At 42.0% G+C, this 26,873-nt stretch overlaps 1 protein-coding gene across 1 annotated transcript; it reads right to left on the reverse strand.

Moving 5' to 3' along the window:
* Window positions 1-553: 553 nt before the first annotated feature.
* Window positions 554-26,873, reverse strand: LOC120060212 (glutamate-rich protein 1). The gene is made up of 6 exons (XM_039009363.1): window positions 26,379-26,873; window positions 25,809-25,949; window positions 25,435-25,581; window positions 11,493-11,879; window positions 10,620-10,814; window positions 554-1,415 (listed from the first exon to the last, which is right to left on the reverse strand). Exons 1-6 carry the CDS (start codon window positions 26,395-26,397, stop codon window positions 1,288-1,290), a joined length of 1,017 nt encoding a protein of 338 aa, XP_038865291.1. The 5' UTR covers window positions 26,398-26,873; the 3' UTR covers window positions 554-1,287.

Below are 26,873 nucleotides of genomic sequence, written 5' to 3' on the forward strand. Positions count from 1 at the left end.
CAATGTCTAAACAGGTCTTTGTCCCAAGGACCAGGAATTGTTCCTATGATCTGAACAGCACTAATAGCCTGTTGCTAGGGCTCAGAGTTCTCCTGGTCAGGTCTCACGAGCAAGAAAAAAAACACCTGGCCCTTAACCTATAACATGCTGAACAATATCTCCCTTCCAAAACTTCCTTCGGAAGTCGTACGTGTACCTTGACTTGATTAGTGAAGTAAATTGTCGCCAAGTTAGTTTAGTCAAAAGGTGTATGTTCTGACCTCATTGAAAATGGATTGTGAAGACTACATCGTACAGTAATTGGTGAGCTATCAAGTTGGTCCAAATGTCATGTCAACAAGCCAACAATTGCATCAGATTTGGCATATGTCTCACGTCAATTGGAAGGATGTAGTGTTATGCTATATCCATGCTATCGTATGAAACAACTAACAGTAACTCAAGTGGCATTATCACACTTACTCATGGAAGGTAGAATGATCCAACAGCCTCTTCATTTAAAATAAGTAATTAATTACTGTATATCAGGTGGACAATAAAAATAAAAGCAAAATATATCAAAAAGTTTTAATACGCACAGACACGAATTGATTTCCATTCATATCCACTCCTAATTAACAGCTTCACATGTGTGCATAAAAATTAAATAAATTACATGGGGGGAAAAAAGTGGTACGCACTAGGCTGCATTCAGAACAAACCCCTGCACCGCATCCATTTACCCATAACATGGCAGAGCCTCGCGCTTGAGCCTTTTACTTTGTTTTGGTCCACTAGCTTCAAACAGCTATAAAACATTTTTTTTGTAATTGAAAATGCATTTCACTGCAATTTAGATGGTACAATGATTCCCTACACTATTCAGTGCTTGTTTTCTCTCAAACTGAAATTGAGAGTACAATTTTAGCGACCAAAAAAATGAAAGTTATTTCTACATTGGCCGCTTGATCCGATTTCCACTAGATAACACAGCCAAAGACAGAACAGCTTTCCTATTTTGACAACAGATGAAGGCCCGGCAGGATAAATCAATAGGTTGAATATCACAGCCAGTCACAACAAGGTGGGTAAGTAATACTATCATTCCACTATTACTGCAGATATATTAGGGACATTTTCAGGAAATCACAATGCAAAAATGAAACAAAAAATCCTACAGGTAGCACCTTTAAGAACGTTTGTATGTAGTGGTCTTCTCAAACAGTCGTGGTTGTGGGCACACAATGTATGATTCAGATTAATTTTCCATCAGTAGTATTGTTTAAAACCTTGAACATCTAGGAAAGTCTAAGCTGTGTTGTTGGTTGGTTCGACTAGGAAGGTTGTGTTGTTGGTTGGCCTGTCTTTCTGTCTCTGCAGGGGCAGGATGTCTGTGATCCAGTATTGAAATAAGGACACAACTGCAGTGGCCTCACCTGGAAAGACGAGACACACGTTACATTAGTTTGATTGCAATTAGGAACAGTGAGTGGTTAAACAGTTATTTAATGAGATCATTACTGCCATTCTATAGTGATAAGGACAATTATCCTGGTCTAGGTCCAGTACTGTACCCGTCTGTCTGTGTGTACTGTCTGTCTCCTCAGACATTTTTTACCTCGCCTTGACCCAGTCAGTAATCCCAACATGTTTTAAACTGACCACCATTGTCCCTGTTCCCAAGAGCTCCAAGTTAACCTGCCTAAATGACTATCACCCTACTAGCACCCCAGTAGCACTCACATCTGTAATTTTGAAGTGCTGGTCATGACACACACCATCCCAGACCCACTCCAATCTCATTGCATTTCACATTGCCATCTCCCACCTGGACAAGACGAGAAATAACTATGTGAGAATGCTGTTCATTGACTACAGCTCCGCCACGCTGACCTTCAACACAGGGGCCCCTCAGGGGTGTGTGCTTAGTCCCCTCCTGTACTCCCTGTTCACCCAAGACTGCGTGGCCACGCATGACTCCAACACCATCAAGTTAGCTGACGGTGGTAGGCCTGATCACCTACGGTGATGAGACAGCCTACAGGGTGGAGGTCAGACACTTGGCAGTGTGGTGACAGAACAACCTCTCCCTCAATGTCAGTAAGACCAAGGAGCTGATTGTAGACTACATGTGAGAGGGGAGAGCACTTCCCCATTCACATCAGCAGGGCTGTAGTGGAGCAGGTCGAGAGCTTCAAGTTCCTTGGCGTCCACATCCCTAAGGATGGTCCACACACACGCAGAGTCGTGAAGAGGGCACAACAGCGCCTCTTCCCCCTTAAGGAGGCTAAAAAGATTTGGCATGGGCCCTCAGATCCTCAAATTCTACAGCTGCACCATCAAGAGCATCTTGTCTGATGGCATCACTGTTTGGTATGGCAAATGCACCGCCCTCGACCGCAAAGTGCTACAGAGGATGGTGCGGACGGCCCTGTACATCACTGGGGCGGAGCTCCCTGCCACCGAGGACATCTATGAGGCAGTGTCAGAGGAAGGCCTGAAAAAATTGCCGAAGACTTCAGCCAACCAAGACTGTTCATTTTGCTACTGTCCATCAAACAGTACCGGAGCACCGGCTCTCAAACCAACAGGCTGGTTGGTTACATGGACAATGCACACTCAAGACTATATCCATTGAGTATACACCCTTAGAACAGACTCAATTTGTCAAGGCATGAAATCTACAAGGTGTCAAAAGCATTCCACAGGGATGCTGGCCCATGTTGACTCCAATGCTTCCCACTGTTGTGTCATGTTGGCTGGATGTCCTTTGGGTAGTGGACCATTCTTGATACACACGGGAAACTGCTGAGTGTGAAAAACCCAGCAGCGTTGCAATTCTTGACACAAACCGGTGCGCCTGGCACCTACTGCCATAGCCAGTTTAAAGGAAATTCGATATTTTGTCCTCATCCATTCACGCTCTGAATGACACATACACAATCCATGTCTCAATTGTCTCAAGGCTTAAAAATCCTTCATTAAACCGGTCTCCTCCCTTTCATCTACACTGATTGAAGTCGATTTAACAAGTGACATCAATAAGGGATCATAGCTTTCACCTGGACAGTCTGTCATGGACAGAGCAGGTGCTTTTAATGTTTTGTATACTCAGTGTATACACACACAAAACCCACATAGAAAAGATTTGGCATGGGTCCTCAGATCCTCAAAAAGTCCTACAGCTGCACCATCGAGAGCATCCTTACTGGTTGCATCACTGCCTGGGGCCAAGCTTCCTGCCATCCAGGGCCTCTATACCAGACGTTGTCAGAGGAAAGCCCTAAAAATTACCAAAGACTCCAGTCACCCTAGTCACAGACTAGCGGTACCGGAGTGCCGAAGACTAGGTAAAAAAGGCTTCTTAACAGCTTCTACCCCCAAGCAATAAGACTCCTGCTAATCAAATGGCTAACCGAACTATTTGCATTGCCCCGCCCTTCTACATTGCTGCTACTCTGTTATTATCTATGTGTAGGTTACTTTACTCCTCCCTACATGTGCATATTAGCTGGACTAACCTGTGCCCCTGCACATTGGCTCCATACCAGTACCCCCTGTATATAGCCCTGCTACTGTTCTTTTATTGTTGCTCCTTAATTGTTTCAGTTAATTTTTGTAAATACTTGAACACTTGTTTTTTTATTAACTGCATTGTTGGTTAAGGGCTTGTAAGTAAGCATTTCACGGTAAGGTCTACACCTGTTGTATTCGGCGCATGTGACAAAGATTTTTTTTTGATTTGACACACTTTCACACTAAGAATATCCTAGTCACTTTATCCTGCCTTCATTTACATATATACTAGAGGTCGACCAATTAATCGGAATGGCCGATTAATTAGGGCCGATTTCAAGTTTTCATAACAATCGGAAATCTGTATTTTTTTACACCTTTATTTAACTAGGCAAGTCAGTTAAGAACACATTCTTATTTTCAATGACGGCCTAGGAACGGTGGGTTAACTGCCTTGTTCAGGGGCAGAACGACAGATTCTTACCTTGTCAGCTCGGGGATTCAATCTTGCAACCTTACAGCTAACTAGTCCAACGCTCTAACCACCTGCCTCTCATTGCACTCCACGAGGAGCCTGCCTGTTACGCGAATGCAGTAAGAAGCCAAGGTAAGTTGCTAGCTAGCATTAAACTTATCTTATAAAAAACAATCAATCATAATCACTAGTTATAACTACACATGGTTGATGATATTACTAGTTTATCTAGCGTGTCCTGCGTTGCATATAATCGATGCAGTGCGCATTCGCAAAAAAGGACTGTCGTTGCTCCAACGTGTACCTAACCATAAACATCAATGCCTTTCTTAAAATCAATACACAGAAGTATATATTTTTAAACCTGCATATTTAGCTAAAAGAAATCCAGGTTAGCAGGCAATATTAACCAGGTGAAATTATGTCACTTCTCTTGCATTTATTGCACACAGAGTCAGGGTATATGCGATAATAAACGTTTTGTTTTCGAAATGATAGTTTCCGGATTCGACCATATTAATGACCAAAGGCTCGTATTTATGTGTGTTATGTTATAATTAAGTCTATGATTTGATATAGCAGTCTGACTGAGCGATGGTAGGCAGCAGCAGGCTCGTAAGCATTCATTCAAACAGCACTATCGTGCGTTTTGCCAGCAGCTTTTCACTGTGCTTCAAGCATTGCGCTGTTTATGACTTCAAGCCTATCAACTCCCGAGATTAGGCTGGTGTAACCGATGTGAAATGGCTAGCTAGTTAGCGGGGTGTGCGCTAATAGCATTTCAAACTTCACTCGCTCTGAGACTTGGAGTAGTTGTTCCCCTTGCTCTGCAAGGGTAACGCTGCTTCGAGGGCGACTGTTGCCGATGTGTTCCTCTTTCGAGCCCAGGTAGCGGCGAGGAGAGGGATGGAAGCTATACTGTTACACTGGCAATACTAAAGTGCCTATAAGAACATCCAATAGTCAAAGGTATATGGAATACAAATGGTATAGAGAAATAGTCCTATAATTCCTATAATAACTACAACCTAAAACATCTTACCTTGGAATATTGAAGTCTCATGTTAAAAGGAACCACCAGCTTTCTCATGTACTGAGCAAGGAATTTACACGTTAGCTTTTTTACATGGCACATATTGCACTTCTACTTTCTTCTCCAATACTTTGTTTTTGCATTATTTAAACCAAATTGAACATGTTTCATTTATTTGAGGCTAAATTGATTATATTGATGTATTATATTAAGTTAAAATAAGTGTTCATTCAGTATTGTTGTAATTGTCATTATTACAAATTAATGTACATGTTTTTTTTTTTTATATAAAATCGGCATCGGCTTTTTTTGGTCCTCCAATAATCGGTATCGGCGTTGAAAAATCATAATCGGTCGACCTCTAATATATACATACCCCTGCACATTGATCTGGTACTGGTACTCCCTGCATATATCTCCACAGTGATCTGGTACTGGTGCTCCCTGTATATAGCTCCACATTGATCTGGTACTCCCTGTATATAGCTCCACAGTGATCTGGTACTGGTACTCCCTGTATATAGCTCCACATTGATCTGGTACTCCCTGTATATAGCTCCACAGTGATCTGGTACTGGTACTCCCTGTATATAGCTCCACATTGATCTGGTACTCCCTGTATATAGCTCCACAGTGATCTGGTACTGGTACTCCCTGTATATAGCTCCACATTGATCTGGTACTCCCTGTATATATCTCCACAGTGATCTGGTACTGGTACTCCCTGGAAATGGTCTGCCTACCCATGTGAGAGACTCAGACTCAGTCTCAACCTTTAAGTCTTTATTGAAGACTCATCTCTTCAGTAGGTCCTATGATTGAGTGTAGTCTGGCCCAAGAGTGTGAAGGTGAACGGAAAGGCACTGGAGCAATGAACAGCCCTTACTGTCTCTGCCTGGCAGGTTCCCCTCTCTCCACTGGGATTCTCTGCCTCTAACCCTATTACAGGGGCTGAGTCACTGGCTTACTGGTGCCCTTCCATGCCGTCCCTAGGAGGGGTGCATCACTTGAGTGGGTTGAGTCACTGACGTGATCTTCCTGTCTGGGTTGGCGCCCCCCCTTGGGTTGTGCCGTGGCGGAGATCTTCGTGGGCTATACTCAGCCTCGTCTCAGGATGGTAAGTTGGTGGTTAAAGATATCCCTCTAGTGGTGTGGGAGCTGTGCTTTGGCAAAGTGGGTGGGGTTACATCCTGCCTGTTCGGCCCTGTCCGGGGGTATCGTCGGATGGGGCCACAGTGTCTCCCGACCCCTCCTGTCTCAGCCTTCAGTATTTATGCTGCAGTAGTTTGTGTCGGGGGGCTAGGGTCAGTCTGTTATATTTGGAGTATTTCTCCTGTCTTATCCGGTGTCCTGTGTGAATTTAAGTATGCTCTCTCTAATTCTCTCTTTTTCTCTTTCTTTCTTGCTCTCTCTCGGAGGACCTGAGCCCTAGTACCATGCCTCAGGACTACCTGGCCTGATGACTCCTTGCTGTCCCCAGTCCACCTGGCCGTGCAGCTGCTCCAGTTTCAACTGTTATGCCTGCGGCTATGGAACCCTGACCTGTCCACCGGACGTGCTACCTGTCCCAGACCTGCTGTTTTCAACTCTCTAGAGACCGCAGGAGCGGTAGGGATACTCTTAATGATCGGCTATGAAAAGCCAACTGACATTTACTCCTGAGGTGCTGACCTGTTTCACCCTCGACAACCACTGATTATTAATTGACCCTGCTGGTCATCTATGAAGATCTTGCCCATGTTCTGTTATAATCTCCACCCGGCACAGCTAGAAGAGGACTGGCCACGCATCAGCCTGGTTCCTCTCTAGGTTCTGGCCTTTCTAGGGAGTTTTTCCTAGCCACCATGCTTCTACACCTGCATTGCTTGCTGTTTGGGGTTTTAGGCTGGGTTTCTGTACAGCACTTTGTGACATCAGCTGATGTAAGGGCTTTATAAATAAATTTGATATATAGCTCCACATTGATCTGGTACTCCCTGTATATAGCTTAATTCTAGTGTATTTTATTCCTTGTGTTACAATTTGTCTAATTATTTTTTAACTCATCGTTGGGAAGGGCTCGTTCGTAAGCAAGCATTTCAAGTCTACACCTGTCATTCGGCGCATGTGACAAAAAGTTTGATTTGATTACTGTCACCTACAGTACCTCTAACAGCTTCCCTTTCCCCCTGGGCTATGTCTTTTATATAACCGTGCTGTTAAGAGTCCAAATTAAAAGGAGAAGTGCACGAAAGTCATCAAATAAAACTGGCAACAGGCAAGCAGCAGACGTCATCGCCGACAGAGGTGTTGGGTAGAACAGTGAAATGTAAGCAGTGGGATATGCTTTAGCACTGCCCTCGTGGTCAACTGATTCCTCCTCTCTCTCAGAGCTGAAGAGAAGCTCCAGGGAACTGTGGAAAAGACTTCAGACTTTTCCACAGAACAGGCTAAACCAACAGCACAGCAGGCTTACTGGGCTCAAGCATGGCTGGGCAGAAACAGCAGGCTTACTGGGCTCAAGCATGGCTGGGCAGAAACAGCAGGCTTACTGGGCTCAAGCATGGCTGGGCAGAAACAGCAGGCTTACTGGGCTCAAGCATGGCTGGACAGAAACAGCAGGCTTACTGGGCTCAAGCATGGCTGGACAGAAACAGCAGGCTTACTGGGCTCAAGCATGGCTGGACAGAAACAGCAGGCTTACTGGGCTCAAGCATGGCTGGACAGAAACAGCAGGCTTACTGGGCTCAAGCATGGCTAGACAAACAGCAGGCTTACTGGGCTCAAGCATGGCTAGACAAACAGCAGGCTTACTGGGCTCAAGCATGGCTGGACAGAAACAGCTGGCTTTATTCCACTGGTGGCCAATTCCATTTGTTTAGCTATATAAATATCCTTAAAACAGTAAGTTATTTTACCCCATTGTTTTACATTCCGTTTAATGGACATTTGCCTTCAGCAAAAGAGAACAGGTGGGAATAGATTAGTTAACAGACTGGATGGATATTAGACTATTTGCTCTTTAAAGGCTCAGTGCAGTCAAAAATGTGATTTATATACATTTCCACAATACGAGGTTGGAATAATACTGTGAAAATTATGATAAATGCCCTTTTAGTGAAAGCGCTGTTTGAGAACACCTTAAATTTCAGTCTTTTTTTGTAGGATGGAGTTTTGGCCTGCGTGGGGACATCACCAGGCAGTAAATTAGTTATTAGACCAATAACAAAGAGTTCCAAACCTCTCTGCCAATAACAGCTAGTTTTCAGATTTCCCCTCCCACTCAGACAGTCCAAGTAAAATTCTTGCGTGAACTGCTCTTTGCTAAGAATTTTTTTCTGACACTAATTCATAACCATCACAATAAGGTACATAATGGTTACCTAGAAATGATTTGATATTGAGATGAAAGCGGCAGCATTTGAGTTTTAATGACTAATTACGTTTTGGTGGAATCCACAAAGCTTGTCCACATCTGAGGAGCAGGTGGAGGGACCAGCAGGAATAAGCTGTGTGGTTTTAGTTTATAGTGAGTCTATAGTAGGGTTCCCCAACTGGTGGCCCACGGGTGATATTATTTGACCACCCAAGTGTTACATTTTTATTGTTGGACATAAGTCTGTAAAAACACCAGGAAATCAGCTCCAAGTGACTTTCATTTTGGACATCTGTTCCAAAGTATTCACACACAAACACGTGATCATATACAAATGTAAGCAAGTTTTGAAATTATTATGTTCTAGTCAAATATATATCTTCATGCAGTCAATTTGCAGTCTACAAATTATGTTCTGATCCCCCGACCAGCCACCCGAGAAAAAAAATTACAAAAAATCGTCCCGCTTCTGAATCTAGTTGATGATCCCTGGTCTATAGAGAGTCCACTATGGGAACTGATCACAGGTCTGGACTGGAGTTTGTTTTCCTCTTCAGCGTTGCCTTGGCAGAGTTGATCATCACTATGACCACCTGCTCAGCCGTGCCCTGAATCCCCTGGACAGGACAGTCGTATAATACACTGCAGTAGTATACTCTGCACTAGGGCCAACCAGGTCACCACTGATCTTATCAGTTAGATTTGAACTGGCCCAAAACACACACGAGACCATCTCATTCACAATTTCCAGACCTGTACAAAGTCTGCTCTCCTGGCAGCTCTTGAGTAAAACACCCGGTGGCAGGAGATACTGGGGACTGTCAAACTGGTTTGTGTTTGGATAGGGGAGAGGACGCATGTATAGGTAAGGCATGCTAGTATGGCCAGACGAGGGCAGGTATGATTAGGCGACTGGTAGTATGGACTAGAGGTCGACCGATTATGATTTTAAAGCCAATACCGATTATTGGAGGACCAAAAAAAGCAGATACTGATTAAAATTGGCCGATTTTTATTTATTTATATAATGACAATTACAACAATACTGATTGAACAATGAACACTTATTTTAACTTAATATAATACATAAATAAAATCTATTTAGTCTCAAATAAATAATGAAACATGCTCAACTTGGTTTAAATAATGCAAAAACAGTGTTGGAGAAGTGCAATACGTGCCATGTAAAAAAGCTAACGTTTAAGTTCTTTGCTCAGAACATATGAAAGCTGGTGGTTCCTTAACATGAGTCTTCAATATTCCCAGTTAAGAAATTTTAGGTTGTAGTTATTATAGGAATTATGACGCGTCGACTATTTCTCTCTATACCATTGGTATTTCATATACCTTTGACTATTGGATGTTCTTATAGGAACTTTAGTATTAGGGACTTTAGTATTACCAGCCTAATCCCGGGAGTTGATAAGCTTGAAGTCATAAACAGAGCTGTGCATCAAGCATTGCTAAGAGCTGCAGTAAAGTGCTGTTTGAATGAACACTTACAAGCCTGCTGCTGCCTACCACCGCTCAGTCAGACTGCTCTATCAAATCATAGACTTAATTATAATCAACACACAAATACGAGCCTTTGGTCATTAAAATGGTCAAATCTGGAAAATATCATTTAGAAAACAAAACATTTATTCTTTCAGTGAAATACGGAACCGTTCGCAACGAGCCAGGCGGCCCAAACTGCTGCATATACCCTGACTCTGCGTGCACAGAACGCAAGTGAAGTGACAATTTCCCTAGTTAATATTGCCTGAACATGAATTAGCAGCTAAAAAATAAAAAATAAACACTTCTGTGTATCGATTTTAAGAAAGGCATTGATGTTTATGGTTAGGTACATTTGTGCAACAATTGCTAGGCGGTGATTCGATGATAAATTAACAGGCACCGCATTGATTATACGCAATGCAGGACAAGCTAGTTAACCTAGTAATATCATCAACCATGTGTAGTTATCTAGTGATTATGTGAAGATTGATTGTTTTTTATAAGATAAGTTTAATGCTAGCTAGCAACTTACCTTGGCTCCCTTGCAGCCACAAGGTCATTTTGATGCTGCATTCGTGTAACAGGTGGTCAGCCTGCCACGCAGTCTCCTCGTGGATTGCAATGTAATCAGCATCCAAAAAGGCCAATTACAGATTGTTATGAAAACTTGAAATCGTCCCTAATTAAATCGGTCAACCTCTAGTATGGACAGGTGAGCTCAGACAAGAATAGTTAAGGCAAAACCAGATAAGACTACTCACTAGGAGACATGGTAGAGCTGTTCTGGAGCTCTTGCAGAGCCTTGGCAAGCCTCTCAGTGTCCTGTTGCTGCACCAGGGACTTGAGGCTGTGGAGTTGGGCCAAAACAGGAGGGGGGAATGTTCCATTGGACAGACTGGTCAGAAGGCCCTCCACTACCACTGAGGACACATGGAGCCTGCCTGCAGGCAATGAGCCTGGAGAGTGTGAGGAAAGAGGAGATGCTATTACTCCACCAACCTTTCAAATATCCATTACTGAATGGGAATGTGCTAAGCAGGATGTTGGTAATTCAATCATATGACAGCAGCAAAATGTCTAATACCTACCAATCGTCAGGTCTATGTTGAGACTGAGGTACATAATAAGGACAGGAGAATTACTTCCAGAGGCAAGTCAGGGAGGGATTATGCCAGACCAGACGACAGAGCCTGTACATTAGGAAGTAACCTAAACACCTCAGACCTTAAAATCTCCCATGGTCCTCAAGTTGGGACCATTTTTTGGGTTGTGCTCTGCACACTGCTCCTCAAATTATTTATTTTCTGCCAATATGAAGGCTATAAAATAAACTATGCTTCAGCACTTGAAGAGCATGGGCAAAACCCCCCTTTTCCTATATAGTGCACTACATTTGGCCAGCTCTTAGGAAGACTGAGCCAGACTAACCCTGTTCCTGGAGACTACTGTCCTGTAGGTCTCCAGTCCAACCCAATCTAGCGCACCGGATTCTAATAATTAGATGGTTGATAAGCTGAATCAGGTTCGTTACAACTGGGGTTGGATTGAAAACCTACAGGAGGGTAGATCTCCAGGAACAGGGTTGGAGAGCTCTGGCCTAGGCTGTGTGTGACTGTATCTGGGTTGATACTCACGATCAGACACGTAGATCTCCTGTGTGGTCCTTAGGAAGTCCATCACTTCAGCTGCTCTTCTCTGCTTCATCTCTTCATCCTCATCCTCCTGCCCATTCCCCTCTCTCTGGTAGGTGAACTCCAGAGCTGCAGCGCGGGGCATCAGACCCAGAGACAGGAGTTTTTCTTTGTGGCGTTTCTTCTTTAGCTTCCTCCTCTTGTTCTTGCTGAGCCGCTCTCCTTCCTTCTCCGTGGGGGTCGGAGCCATGGTTGGATCCCCAGGGTTGGAGTCTGTAGCCTGTCCCGCGACTGTCCCTCCTCCTGGAGCTGTTGTTCCCTTCCTCTTTCTTCTTTTTCTCCTCAGTCGTTGTCTTTCTCCCTCTCCTTCAGACTCATGAGTGTTCTCATCTGAAGGGAAGAAGAAAAAGTGAGAGCTTGTTAACTAATCTAGCATTCATTTGGCTGTGGTGCTGCGCTATGGTAAGTCAGTCCCTGTGATCCATATTCATAACTAATATCCATTTCATAGCACTTGGAATCAGCCACCTTCAACACCATGTCTATCCCACCTTTGACATAAGACTTTGTTTATTTGGTAGCAGAAAGTTTATTCAGCCAAGCAGCACCCCTTGGATTGATGCACAAGGATGGATGGCTGTCTGGGGCTCAGAGAGCACTGAAGTCAAAAGCTGACTGCATCACCTTCCCCTGTGGTAAAGCTGGGCCCCTGCCCACACAGAGTGTGGTGGCTGTTCCCCAGAGTAACTGGTGGGTGGAGAGGCTGTCTGGGATTGAGCAACCCAACCAGTCAATACACTCCAGTACCCCCTACTGCAGAGCATGCATGCGCACACACACCACTCTCTTTCTCTAGACTTGAAGCAGTTTCAAGAGCTTTTTGGTCTGAAAGAGAAACTGCCACCATATGGCCAGCTGTGCAGAGAGTGCGACAATAAGAATCTTTAAAAAAAGGTCGTGTTAAGTATCAATTCTCAGCTGTGAAAGGAGATCGAAATTGGAAACAGCACAAATAAACAGCCGGTGATGATTATTCACAGCATTTCCATAAAACTAATCATAATAAGCATGTAGGAAGCGATTTACTGTTGGTGGCAATAAGTGAATGCTGCAACAGATGTGGGGCAAAGCGGACATGGCTTGATAAAAGGCGTATAATGCAGCAAATGTGATTCAGCAAGGTCCAGCTCAATAGTCTCTCAAAGAAACAGGATGTCCTGTAGAATGAGGATGGACATGCACACAGTCCATTTTATCATGACTTAGACTGTTCAACAGGTAAACTGCAGTCAAATGAATGTGAGTCAGTGTTCCCTCTAGTGGTGATGTACTCTAGTGGTCAGGGATCAAACCACAGAGCCATTTTCTGTTTACCATCAAATGTCGTTTGAGTGATGTGCTCGCATCCCGACATCAAAAAGCTCTGCAGCAGTATAACTAATGCTGGTATCGGGACCGTGACAAATGTAAGAGTGAGTGATAACCATGAAAACACGCAAGACTGATGGCTTTAGCCATGTTCAACAACTATTCTTATTCTCGATTTATCTAGCTCTATCTACCTTGCCTCTCATTTACCTTGTGTTTGAATAAAATCCACTATATGCACTGAGCTTGTCTGATGCTTCACAAGCACTGTTTGACTAAATAATTAAGACACAAATGACTCAAGAAGGAGCCTGATGGCCATGCTGTTAAAAACAAAATTACAGGGAATGCCTGTGACTGGTGAACATTGTCTTACTCTTCTCCCTGCTGCAGGGAAAAAGGCACCAGAGCACTGCAAGTGTTTTTTCGCACTGTCCGTGCTGAAGCTGCAACATATCAGCTATTTCGTTTCTTACTTGTTTCACTGACAAGTGGTTACCGAAATCCCTGATTTGTTTAGGAAAAACATTGCCTATTTCCTCAATCATTGCTCTCTTTACGTGAAACATGTAAGCATCTCATGCACGTGACCAATAGGGCCTGATCTATAGCCTATCAATCACATCAATAAATTGATTATATCAAACTCCGAACACTGACAGCAAACTGGATGCGGAGGTGGTGAAAAATAAACTCTAACCTGGAGAATGTTTACTGGTTGCTCAGAACGGAAAGTCAGATGTGTGGAAGACATTTGACTTAGTTGTGGAAACTATTGGAGATCCAGATAAAGGAGGGTATAGGAACAAACGTTGTGGGAGTAGTGTTACAATGACAATATTTTTTCTGACCATTTGGAACAAAATGTAAACACTAAATAAAAGAAGTGTACCAGTGTGTCTGTTCTAATGAAATATATACACCCCCCCACCCCCAATTCTTCTCTGCAGATCCTCTCAAGCTCTGTCAGGTTGGATGGGGAGCATTGCTACACAGCTATTTTCAGGTCTCTCCAGAGATGTTTGATAGAGTTCAAGTCCGGGCTCTGGCTGGGCCACTCAAGGACATTCGACGACTTGTCCCGAAGCCACTGCTGCGTCGTCTTGGCTGTGTGCTTAGGGTCATTGTCCTGTTGGAACGCTGGAGCAGGTTTTTCATTAGCTCTGTACTTCGCGCCGTTCAGCTTTGCCTCGATCCTGTCTAGTCTCCCAGTCCCTGCCGCTGAAAGAAAAACACAGCATGATGCTGCCACCACCACACTTCACAGTAGTGATGGTGCCAGGTTTCCTCCAGACATGATACTTGGCATTCAGCTCAAAGTCTTCAATCTTGGTTTCATCATGGTCTGAGAGTCTTTAGGTGCCTTTTGGCAAACTCCAAGTGGGCTGTTATATGCCTTTTACTCAAATTTTATTGGTCACATACATGCGTTTAGCAGATGTTATTGCGGGTGTAGTGAAATGCTTGTCTCTAGCTCCAACAGCGCAGTAATATCTAAGATGGTTGTCCTTCTGGAAGGTTCTCCAATCTCCACAGAGGAACTCTGGAGCTCTGTCAGAGTGACCATCGGGTTCTTGGTCACTCCCCCTGACCAAGGCCCTTCTCCAATTGCCCAGTTTGGCCGGGCAGCCAGCTCTAGGAAGAGTCCTGGTGGTTCCAAACTTCTTCCATTTAAGAATGGAGGCCACTGTGTTCTTGGGGATCTTCAATGTTGCATCATTTGATGTACCCTTCCCCAGATCTGTGCCTCGACACGATCCTGTCTCGGAGCTCTACGGACAATTCCTTCGAGCTCATGGCTTGGTTTCTGCTCTGACATGTACTATCAACAGTGGGACCTTATATAGACAGGTGTGTGCCTTTCCAAATCAATTGAATTTACCACAGGTGGACTCCAAGTTGTAGAAACATCAAGGATGATCAATGGAAACAGGATTTACCTAAGCTCACTTGAGTCTCATAGCAATGGGACTGATACATTTGTAAATAAATACCTTATGTTTAGTTGTAATAAGTTAGCAAACATTTCTAAAATAACTTTTCGATTTGTCATTATGGGGTATTGTGTGTAGATTGATGATTTGTATTTAATCAATTTTAGAATAAGGCTGTAATGTAACAAATGTGGAAAAAGTAATGAGGTCCACACAACCAGTCAAAAGTTTGGACACCACCTACTCATTTAAGGGTTTTATTTTTTTGTTACTATTTTCTACATTGTAGAATAATGAAGAAATCAAAACTATGAAACACATATGGAATCATGTAGTAAGCTAAAAAAAAGTTATTCAATTCAAAATAGATTTTTCAAAGTAGCCACTCTTTGCCTTGACAGCTTTGCACACTCTTGGCATTCTCTCAACCAGCTTCATGAGGTAGTCACCTGGAAAGCATTTCAATTAACAGGTGTGCCTTAATATGTGGAATTTCTTTCCCTTTTAATGCGTTTGAGACAATCAGTTGTGGTATACAGAAGATAGCCCTATTTGGCAAAAGATCAAGTCCATATTATGGCAAGAACAGCTCAAATAAGCAAAGAGAAACGACAGTTCATCATTACTTTGAGACATGAAGGTCAGTCAATCCGGAAAATGTTAAGAACTTTGAAAGTTTCTTTAAGTGCAGTTGCAAAAACCATCAAGCGCTATGATGAAAATTTCTCTCATGAGGACCGTCACAGGAAAGGAAGACCCAGAGTTACCTCTGCAGCAGAGGATAAGTTCATTACAGTTAACTGCACCTCAGATTGCAGCCCAAATAAATGCTTCAGAGTTCAGGTAACAGAAACATCAACAGTTACGAGGAGACTGTCTGAATCAGGCCTTCGTGGTCAAATTGCTGCAAATAAACCACTACTAAAGGACACCAATAAGAAGAGACTTGCTTCGGCCAAGAAACACAAGCAATGGACATTAGACTGGTTGAAATCTGTCCTTTGGTCTGATGAGCCCAAATTAAATTGTTGGTTTCAACCTCCATGTCTCTGTGAGACGCAGAGTAGGTGAATAGATGACCTCTGCATGTGTGGTGCTTTGCTGGTGAATGTCAGTAATTTAATTAGAATTCAAGGCACACTTAACCAGCATGGCTACCAGAGCATTCTGCAGTGATACGCCATCACATCTGGTTTGCGCTTAGTGGGACTAGCATTTGTTTTTCCAACAGGACAATGACCCAAAACACACCTCCAGGCTATGAAAGGGCTATTTGACCAAGGAGAGTGATGGAGTGCTGCATCAGATGACCTGGCTTCCACAATCACCCAACCTCAACCTAATTGTGGGAACATCTTCAAGACTGTTGGAAAAGCATTCCTCATGAAGCTGGTTGAGAGAATGCCAAGAGTATGCAAAGCTGTCAAGGCAAAGGGTGGCTACATTGAAGCATCCAAAATAGATTGACTTGTTTAACACTTTTGGTTACTGCATGATTCCATATCTGTTATTTCATAGATTTGATGTCGTCACTATTATTCTACAATGTAGTAAAAATAAACAAAAACCCTTGAATGAGTAGGTGTCCAAACTTGACTGCATGCAAACTACCGTTCAAGTTTGGGGTCACTTCGAAATTCCCTTGTTTTTGAAAGAAAAGCACATTTTGTCCATTAAAAATAACATCAAATTGATCAGAAATACAGTGCAGACATTGTTAATCCAAGTATCATTTTAAAAGGCTAATTGATCATTAGAAAACTATTTTGCAATTATATTAGCACAGCTGAAATTAAAGAACCAATAAAACGGTCCTTCTTTAGACTAGTTCAGTATCAGCATGTGGGTTCGATTACAGGCTCAAAATGGCTAGAAACAAAGACCTTTCTTCTGAAACTCGTCAGTCTATTCTTGTTCAGAGAAATTAAGGTTATTCCATGCGAGAAATTGACAAGAATCTGAAGATCTCGTACAATGCTGTGTTACTACTCCCTTCACAGAACAGCGCAAACTGGCTCTAACCAGATTAGAAAGAGTGGTAGGCCCCGGTGCACAACTGAGCAAAAGGACAAGTACATTAGAGTGTCTAGTTTGAGAAACAGACACCCCACAAGTCCTCAACTGGCAGCTTCATTAAATAGTACCCACAAAACACCAGTCTCAACGACAACAGGGAAGAGGCAACTCCGGGATGCAGGCCTGGACAGAGGAACTCTCCCCATCTTAATCTTTTATTTTAATTGCCCAGTCTGATATATGGCTTTTTCTTTGCAACTCTGCCTAGAAGGCCAGCATCCCGGAGTAACTTATATAACTCAGCAAAAAATAAAATGTCCTCACTGTCAACGGCATTTGTTTTCAGCAAACTTAACATGTGTAAATATTTGTATGAACATAACAAGATTCAACAACCGAGACAAACAGGTCCCAGACGTGCTCAATGGGATTTAGGGGCTCAATGGGATTTTTCCGGGCTCTTTGCTGGCCATGGTAGAACACGGACATTCCTGTCTTGCAGGAAATCACGCACAGAACGAGCAGTATAGCTGGTGGCATTGTCATGCTGGTGGGTCATGTCAGGATGAGCCTGCAGGAGGGGTACCACATGAGGGAGGAGGATGTCTTCCCTGTAACGCACAGCGTTGCGATTGCCTGCAATGACAATAAACGCAAATCCGACCATCACCCCTGGTGAGACAAAACCGCGACTCCTCAGTGAAGATCACTTTGCCGGTCCTGTCTGGTCCAGCGACGGTGGGTTTGTGCCGACGTTGCCGGTGATGTCTGGTGAGGACCTGCCTTACAACAGGCCTACAAGCCCTCATTCCAGCCTCTCTCAGCCTATTGCGGACAGTCTGAGTACTGATGGAGGGATTGTAAGTTCCTGGTGTAACTCAGGCAGTTGTTGTTGCCATCCTGTACCTGTACTGCAAGTGTGATGTTCGGATGTACCGATCCTGTGCAGGTGTTGTTACACGTGGTCTGCCACTCCGAGGACGATCAGCTGTCCGTCCGTAGCGCGGTCTTCGGTGCCTCACAGTACAGACATTGCAATTTATTGCCCTGGCCACATCCGCAGTTCTCATGCCTCCTTGCAGCATGCCTAAGGCACATTCACACAGATGAGTAGGGACCCTGGGCATGTTTATTTTGGTATTTTTCCAGAGTCAGTAGAAAGGCCTCTTTAGTGTCCTCTAAGTTGTCATAACTGACCTTAACTGCCTACAGTCTGTAAGCTGTTAGTGTCTTAACGACCGTTCCACAGGTTCGTGTTCATTAATTGTATATGGTTCATTGAACAAGCATGGCAAACAGTGTTTAAACCCTTTACAATGAAGATCTGTGAAGTTTTGGATTTTTACGAATCATCTTTGAAAGACAGGGTCCTGAAAAAGGGACACACCCCACCAAAGTATACAAAACACCTGCTCTTTCCATGACATACACTGACCAGGTGAAAGCTATGATTCCTTATTGATGTCACTTCAATCAGTGTAGATGAAGGGGAGGAGACAGGTTAAAATAAGGATTTTTAAGCCTTGAGACAAGTAAGACATGGATTGCGTATGTGTGCCATTCAGAGGGTAAAATGGGCAAGAGAAAATATTTAATTTCCTTTGAACGGGGTATGATAGTAGGTACCAGGGTTTCCCGTGTGTATCTATTATGGTCCACCACCCAAAGGACATCCAGCCAACTTGGCACAACTGTGGGACGCATTGGAGTCAAAATGGGCCAGCATCCCAGTTGGAACGCTTTCGACACCATGTAGAGTCCATGCCCTGACAAATTGAGGCTGTTCTGAGGGCAAAAGGGGGTGTAACTCAATATTAGGAAGGTGTTCCTAATGTTTGGTATACTCAGTGTATATCGCCTTTACATATAAAGACTTTAAAAAAGTTACATGCATTAGTGAATTGCGGTTTATTTACCGTTTAGGCTAATTATTCAAAGCTCACTTTGTTATTCAATTTTAAAACAAAAATGTTTGATTGCATTTCAAAGCATTAATGACTTATATGCTGTGTGATGACATGAACAAATGAATGATTGATACAGTGCTTCCAGAAAGGATTCACACCCATGGACTTTGCCACAAAGTGGTAAAGCTTGAATTTAAAACAGATTACATTTAGATTGTCTCTGGCCTACACACACACACACCCAGAATGTCAAATTGGAATTATGTTGTTCAAATTCATTAAAAATGAAAAGCTGAAATGTCAAATATTCAACCCCTTTGTTATGGCAAACCTAAATACACGGAGGAGAAAATGTTTGCTTAACAAGTCACATAACTTATATGAACTCTGTGTGCAACAGTGTTATGACTAACTCATCTCTGTACACCACACATAATTATCTTTAAGGTCCCTCAGTTTAGCAGTGAATTTCAAACACACAATTCAACCACAAAGACCAGGGAGGTTTCCAATGCCTCACTAAGATGGGCACCCATTGGTAGATGGGAAAAAAAAATTAAAAGCATAAATTGAATATCCCTTTGAGCATGGTGAAGTTACACTATCCAAAGTGTAATTAGTATCAATACACCCAGTCACGACAAAGATACAGGCGTCCTTCCTAACTCAATTGTCGGAGAGGAAGGAAACCGCTCAGGGATTTCACTATGAAGCCAATGGTGACTTTTAAAACAGTTACAGAGTTTAATGGCTGTGATAGGAGACAACTGAAGATGGATCAACAACATTGTACTTACTACACAATACTAACCTAATTGACTAAACGAAAAGGAGGAAGTCTGTACATAAAAAAAATATTCAAAAACATGCATCCTATTTGCAACAAGGAACAAAGTAATACTGCAAAAAAATGTGGCTAAGCAATTCACTTTTTGTCCTGAAAAAATATATGAGGGGTAAATACAACACATTAGTACCACACTCCATATTTTCAAGCATAGTGGTAGCGTCATCATGTTATGGGTATGCTTGTAATCGTTAAGGATTAAGGACTGGGGAGTTTTCAGGATAAAAAATAAACATAATGGAGCTACGCATCACCCAGGGTCTGCTTTGCACCAGACACTGAGAGAGAAACTCACCTTTCAGCAGGACAATAACCTAAAATACAAGGCTAAATCTACACTGGAGTTGCTTACTAAGAAGACAGTGAATGTTCCTGAGTGGCATTGTTAGTTTTGACTTAACGCTACTTCAATTTTTTTCTCGTCTTCTCACACCTCTGCTGTCTCCGCCGCATTGTTCGCAACACCAATATGCTGGTTAACTTTGCTATTATGTCCATAGAAACATAGGGAAAGGAGCCAATTCAACGGCGCACAGAAGATGTTTCAGTACCACGGACAGTGACTGCTATCCAACGCGAGAGAAAGCATATACACACACACACGTGTTGCCCCATTATTTTTTTACATAATATAACCATATACAATTTCAGTATACCACATATAGTGATGACTGTGCCTGCAAGACTGTGCCAGCCTATTGACCAAACAATCGACTAAATGGGGTCTGCCCTACATGGGTCTATAGTAATGTTGGCAGGCGGGATGAATAGTAAGGTCATCCACGGTCTCTCTGAGTACATCTAAGCCACTGATAAGATATCAGTCTTGGCTAGTTTGGTCACTTACTTCACACTTTCTAATAAATGCAAGGCCTTGGGAGGGGGTTGAAGGAATTTGGCAAATTCCTTGTGACATGAACACACAGGCCCAGAACAACTCAGACAGTAGCTGGAAAAGACAGTGTAATAGAGTTAACTATGCTAACAACAAAAAACAGCAGGTCAGAACTAGGGCTGCGGCGTTCCCGAAATTTCATCAGCCAGTGATTGTCAAGCAAATAACTGCCGGTCTCACAGTAATTGACCGTTAATTAACATAAAACACATTTAGCTTCCACACATTGCATCAGTGGCTTGTAAGCTGACCTTTGGAATATCAAAACATTTTTTTTTTTTAAGTCTAGTAAATCCATGTAATATAGCCTTCACAATAAATTCATTATTTTACAGATCTAAAATAAAATGAGTTATTTATGTGCTTTAGTTGTGATACAAATGTTGGGCTATGTGTTTTGATTTTTAATACATTCTAAGGCTGCATTATGCGATTAATGAGGATTTGGAAAAAATTGCATGAAAGGCATGAGCTCTACTTTTTTTGTGTGCAGGCTGTACACACTTCATCAGTCTCTTATTCACAATTTGACAAGCACTTGATAATGCCTCGATTTTCCCGGCGGCATCCTCTGTGAGGCCGTAATGCCCCCCCCCCAAAATCCATGCCTTTAGCGGCCAGTGGCAGTTGTGCCCTTGGGCTGAATATAGAAATGTTAATTCCTTTATTCCCTGCGTGCTCCGAAGCACCTCTCAATCACATAGCTTTCCGTCACGTGATCAAGTCTTTCTCACAGGCTACAAGTGAAGACAACTGGGTGTGTCCTTATCCAATTCCGAGGCGCATATTGAAGATGTTGGAAATGTCCACATTTACTTTGTCAGCCAACAAGATAAGTAGGCCTAACAAACGGCAAAAGCACTAGCCTATGCCAATCTACTATCCCTATAGTACAAAAGTTGACTTATTCTATTCTGTGCGAGAAATAAATATTCCCAACATAGTCTGGGACAGTTGTGGGATGCGATAGAGCCCAAATTAATACAACCACTAGCATCCCCCAAAAGAATGTACGCAATGAGGCTTACACAACAGATTAGAATGTTTAGCTTAAAATTTTAAACTATTAGCTTAGCTTATAATGTGAAGAAAAAGCCTATGCGCACACAGCAGTAGGCTAAAAGCACCAATGTTCCATTAGCAGGAAAACACCATTATCAAGTGGCCACAAATGCAATTATGCATGTAATGCTTTTATTAGAAAAAGGTGCATTTTTATGGTGAAAATTATCTTCCCCAAACTAGAAACTCACAGGCAGCCTATGTATGCCAGTTAGGCTCAACACCAGTTATAAGGCAGATTAATGTGCTTAATTTTAAGTAGCCATTTGGCCACTTTAGTTGTGATACAAACCTTATCAAAACATTAGCCTATGGGCTAGGCTAAATGAGGTGTGCTACTATGATTTGAATGGGTTACAAAAAAAGGCATGTGCTCTTTCTTGCCTTACTGCACAAGCTGGACATCATTCACAAGTGATAGGCTAATATTGTCACCCAAAATATTCCTGATTTAATCTGGTCTTTACATTTACAAAATAATGTGTGAAATTTGTTTTGATTTAGAATGGACCATTATCTTGCACCTCTCTCAAAACAGGAAAGAATACATGTCATCTATGCACTTAAATAGCGAATGGAGGACGCTTTTCCAGTGGTTATTTTTCATGCCAGCCAGGTAGGCTATACTCCTGTTGTAAAGAGAAGCAATGTGCTTAATATTAGGAAAATTGATAATTAAATAGTCATCCTTGCCTATAGAAAGCTGATGGTATCCTCTTCTTAACTTCTCTAGGTTAGGGGGCAGCATTTGGAATTTTTGGATAGATTTGGATAGAAAACACTCTAAAGTTTCCAAAACTGTTAAAATAGTGTCTGTGAGTATAACAGAACTGATTTGGCAGGCGAAAAACTGAGAAAACTACATTTTTCTATTCAATGCCATTACAGTATCCATTGACTTAGGACTCAAATTGCAGTTCTTATGCCTTCCACTAGATGTCAACAGTTTTAGAAATTGTTTCAGGCTTCTATTCTGAAAAATTAGGAAGTAAGAGCAGTCTGAATGAGTGGACCCTAAAGTGTCACAGAGCTTTTTCATGCGCGCGACCGAGAGAGTGCCTTTCCTGTTTACCTTTTATATTGACAACGTTATTGTCCGGTTGAAATATTATCGATTATTTAGGCTAAAAACAACCTGAGGATTGAATATAAACATCGTTTGACATGTTTCTATGAACTTTACAGATACAATTTAGATTTTTTTGTCTGCCTGTTTTGACTGTGTTTGAGCCTGTGGATTACTGAAGAAAACGTGCGAACAAAACAGAGGTTTTGGGATATAAAGAGACTTTATCGAACAAAAGGAACATTTATTGAGTAAATGAATGTCTGCTGAGTGCAACCATATGAAGATCATCAAAGGTAAGGGATTAGGGATTTTATCTCTATTTCTGACTTTTGTAACACTTCTACTTGGCTGGTTACTGTTTGTAATGATTTGTCTGCTGGGCTATGTTCTCAAATAACCGTACGGTATGCTTTCGCCGTAAAGCATTTAAAAAATCTGACACCATGGTTGGATTCACAAGAAGTTAATCTTTAAACCTATGTAAAATATGTTTTGTTTTCTGAATTTTTATAATGAGTATTTCTGTATTTGAATTTGGCGCCTAGCAGTTTCACTGGCTGTTGAAGAGGTGGGACGCTAACGTCTCACGTACCCAAGAGAGGTTAATAGAGGCCATCAATCAGTTCTCTAACGTAATTCGATAGACTATATAAATGTTGTGCAACATGAGCTCTCATGAAGTGTTTGATTAGATTTTCGATTACATTTGCATTGATTTCAGAGTGATTAATGGGACAATAGAGTGCCAAGTACCAGGCAGTTAGCAAGTTTGGTAGGCTACTAATGACCATCAGCAGCATCAGAGCTTGGAGAAGCCTAATTACCGTGACTAAATGGTCATGTGGAATTTGACTGCCGTCATGACTCGTGACCGCCGGTGTAGCGGTAATACTGTCACCGTAACAGCCCTATTCAGAACCCAACTACAATCACCAGGCCATGTAGGCTAAGAGCAACTAGGCTCTCTAAAATCATTGTAAACATTGCTCTTACAGTGTCAATGTTTTATGATTAAAATTCATTATTCCATAATTTGAGTATTGCTGAGCTTCTCTCCATGCCTCTTTTTAGTTGTTTTTGCTAAATATTTAGCATGTGTGCGCACTGTGCATTCAGATTTTCCCATAAATTGGCCTTTTAAAATATGCAATATTTATGATGACTTAAATTTGTTTTAGGCCTAGATGGTAATTAGAGCAGAACTGCTTCATGTGTACAGACCTAGCAGCTGATCTACATGAAAGTATTTTAAGACATTATTCAAGGTAGACACCTTGCCCAGCTAAATGTTAAAGGACTTGTAACCAAAAAATAAAAACATTTATGACTATGAGGTTGTCATGGTGTACTTTGCTTTCTCCATGGTAACAGATACCTGCAAGCGTAGCACAGAGCCACAAACATTTGCTCACACAGACCATTTCAGGACTGCAGAAAGAAGCTAAAAACCACTCCCCTATTCCACCTGTACCGCTACAAGACTAGGCCTAATGGCTAACTTGTACTACTTCTAAAATAATCTAAATGTGTTTATAAAGCCTTTTTTACATCAGCAGAGTCACAAAGTGCATATACATGAACCCAGCCATCTGATGACCAAGTATGTAAGAGAAAGCACTAATAGGCCTAAATGGCTGACTAGTCCATTATAACAGGCAAATATAGCTGCATTGAGTATACTTCGAAGTCATTAATTCTTGAGTTTCTAGAAAAACATACATTAAGTCTTCCAATTAATGAGAAATTTGCTGCAGGTAAAGTGGAAATACCGGTACAACCTACTCAGTGTACCCAAATGAAGGTGTTGCCCAAGGCTAATTTCTCTACTGTCAACTATTAATATAATCTAAACAGTTTTTGTCAGGTAGCCTAAACCCCTTTACCTTTCTGGCAGGCAGATGCTGACTGAATGAAACGGACTGGGTTAGTAGTGGATATCCTGTCAGGACGGCTTAGAGCAGGTTGTTCAGCTAGCTCTTTGATGCCAGGGAAACATTCACTAAAACACATGGAATGTGCTGCATTACATCTTAATGCTGCAATATGTAACTTTTTGGACGATACTAACAAATTCTTATAGAAATATGAGTTATAGATCTTTCATTCTCATTGAAAGCAAGTCAAAGAAGAGGTAGATATGTTCTATATGCGCTTTTTCTATGCTTCCCGTTCATACATTTAGTTTTTGCATCTTTTACTTTCAGTTTTGTACACCAGCTTCAAACAGTTGAAAATACAATATTTTTGGTTATTGAAAAGATATTTCAGAGGTTTAGATGGTACAATGATTCTCTACACATTGCTTGTTTTGTCACAACCTGAAATTAGACTATTAGAATTTTAGCAACCAGAAAATGGTGGAGGGATTTCTGCATATTGCACCTTTAAGTCTACTGATCATATATCACAAAATGATCAGCTCTGTGGTGAATCAATGTCAACTGTTGCGCCTAAAATGGTTTCAATGAGTGCTCACATAAGCCATATACCTTTAGATAATCACCACGTATCTGTAATAATAACAACATTTGACCTTGAGAACACACAGCATTAAATGTGAATGACAGTGGGTGGTCTGATCCATTTGGCACAGATTGCATTCAGATGGTATTTGTTCATCAGTACACTCAACACAACCATCTCACATTTATCAACTAAGGTCTTGGATAAAAATATTTGTTCCCGCTTTAATCTCCCCACAACTGGACTGGAAAAGACAATAAAGGAGAGTGATGGTAACACTGAGTTGGACAGAGGAACTGAGGAGAGCCCCTTCTAGTAAATCCCCTGCTTTATGGCACATCTCTGTCACCACAGTCCATAAATGTAAGATTATAGCCCTCTTACCAGCTGGGTCTTCCACAGTATTTATGCATGCTGGTTGAGAGAGCGTGACAGATCCCTCTGCACCTGTCTTGTATTCTGCAGGGGGAGCTACGACTGTGTACATTCGTCTGCCTGGCTGGGTCGAGGATGGTATTATCCCTTCATCTCCTGAGACACAGAGCAAATGAGAAAGAAAGAACATTAGCTATACTGTAAGTGTTTGGCGATTGGTTTGGAGGTGATTGTATTGTAGGCTATATAATTTCCGGACTGTGACACCAACTTATTTGGAAGTAATAAAAAGTGGGTGATGTCTCACTTCGCTTAGCTCCGGGAACAATATTTCTAATTCAATTGAGCATAACTCATTTAATGAAATATGTTACTCTACTTACCAGTGATAGTGCCCTCCTCTAGGCCTACTTTTTGTTTCACAGAGGACTTTTCGAGAACAAACTCAGGGGGTGAAGAGCTGGGTTCTCTCTCAGGCTTGGGAGGTAAGGGGTACAGCTTCTGAAGAACTTTAGACTGGAATACTGAAACGTAGTTGACATTCTTAACATTACTTCCACATTGCTGCCCATGTCAAGTACAAGCCATCTAGGGTATAAATACATGTTTTGCTAATTACACAATTTCAATTGAAATTATTTAATCTCAATAACTAGTAGCTGATAGATCAAAGTAAAATTCACAAAAAGCATAAATTTATTAATATCAGAAGCCTACAAAAACGAAACGTGATCCAACGTATTCACCGATATAACGTTATACATCAGCGAAGGTATCACAAAAACACGCGGGATTGATCGGTCAACTTGGCGTTTGTTAACGCTCAATGAGTTGCGCGACAGTAGCCTGCCTGGCTAGCGGGACAGAAACTAGCTATAAGTACAGACTAGTAAAAACTAGCTACATCTGGCGTTTAATGTTTCAGCAACGACATACGTAAATAAAGTACTTACCTTCTTTCCTATGTGCCATATCACTATATTTAACTCGAATGTAACATTAGATAAAACACACTTGTGAAAAATGCTAATGTTACCAGCTAGCTAGTTAGCATTGCTAGCTCCTGGCATCAACCCTGCTAGTTGATGTTTTGCAGCTTTGTTAAGGAACTTTTGTAATGACACCCCATCGTTTGCATCATTGCGATGAGAAATCATGCTCGGTTACGACTGAAAAAATATCGCTAAATATCATTATGTGCACAGCCGCGACGGAAAACAACCAAACGAGCTGCAGCACAGACCTCAATCATCCACACATGAGGAAGGAACCAAAGATGATCCATATTGACCAGATACTGAAGTGGCCGCTCTAACAATGTGAAATGTCTTCAACAATGGAAGGCAGTCGAGAGGAGGCAAGATCAGGTGGGACCATTCTAGCCAATGAGAGGGCAGATAAGCGTGTGAACAACAGGCATAACTCCGATATAAAATGTTTTTTCTCAA

This window comes from Salvelinus namaycush, chromosome 15 (assembly GCF_016432855.1).
Source record: "Salvelinus namaycush isolate Seneca chromosome 15, SaNama_1.0, whole genome shotgun sequence".
NCBI lineage: Eukaryota > Metazoa > Chordata > Actinopteri > Salmoniformes > Salmonidae > Salvelinus > Salvelinus namaycush.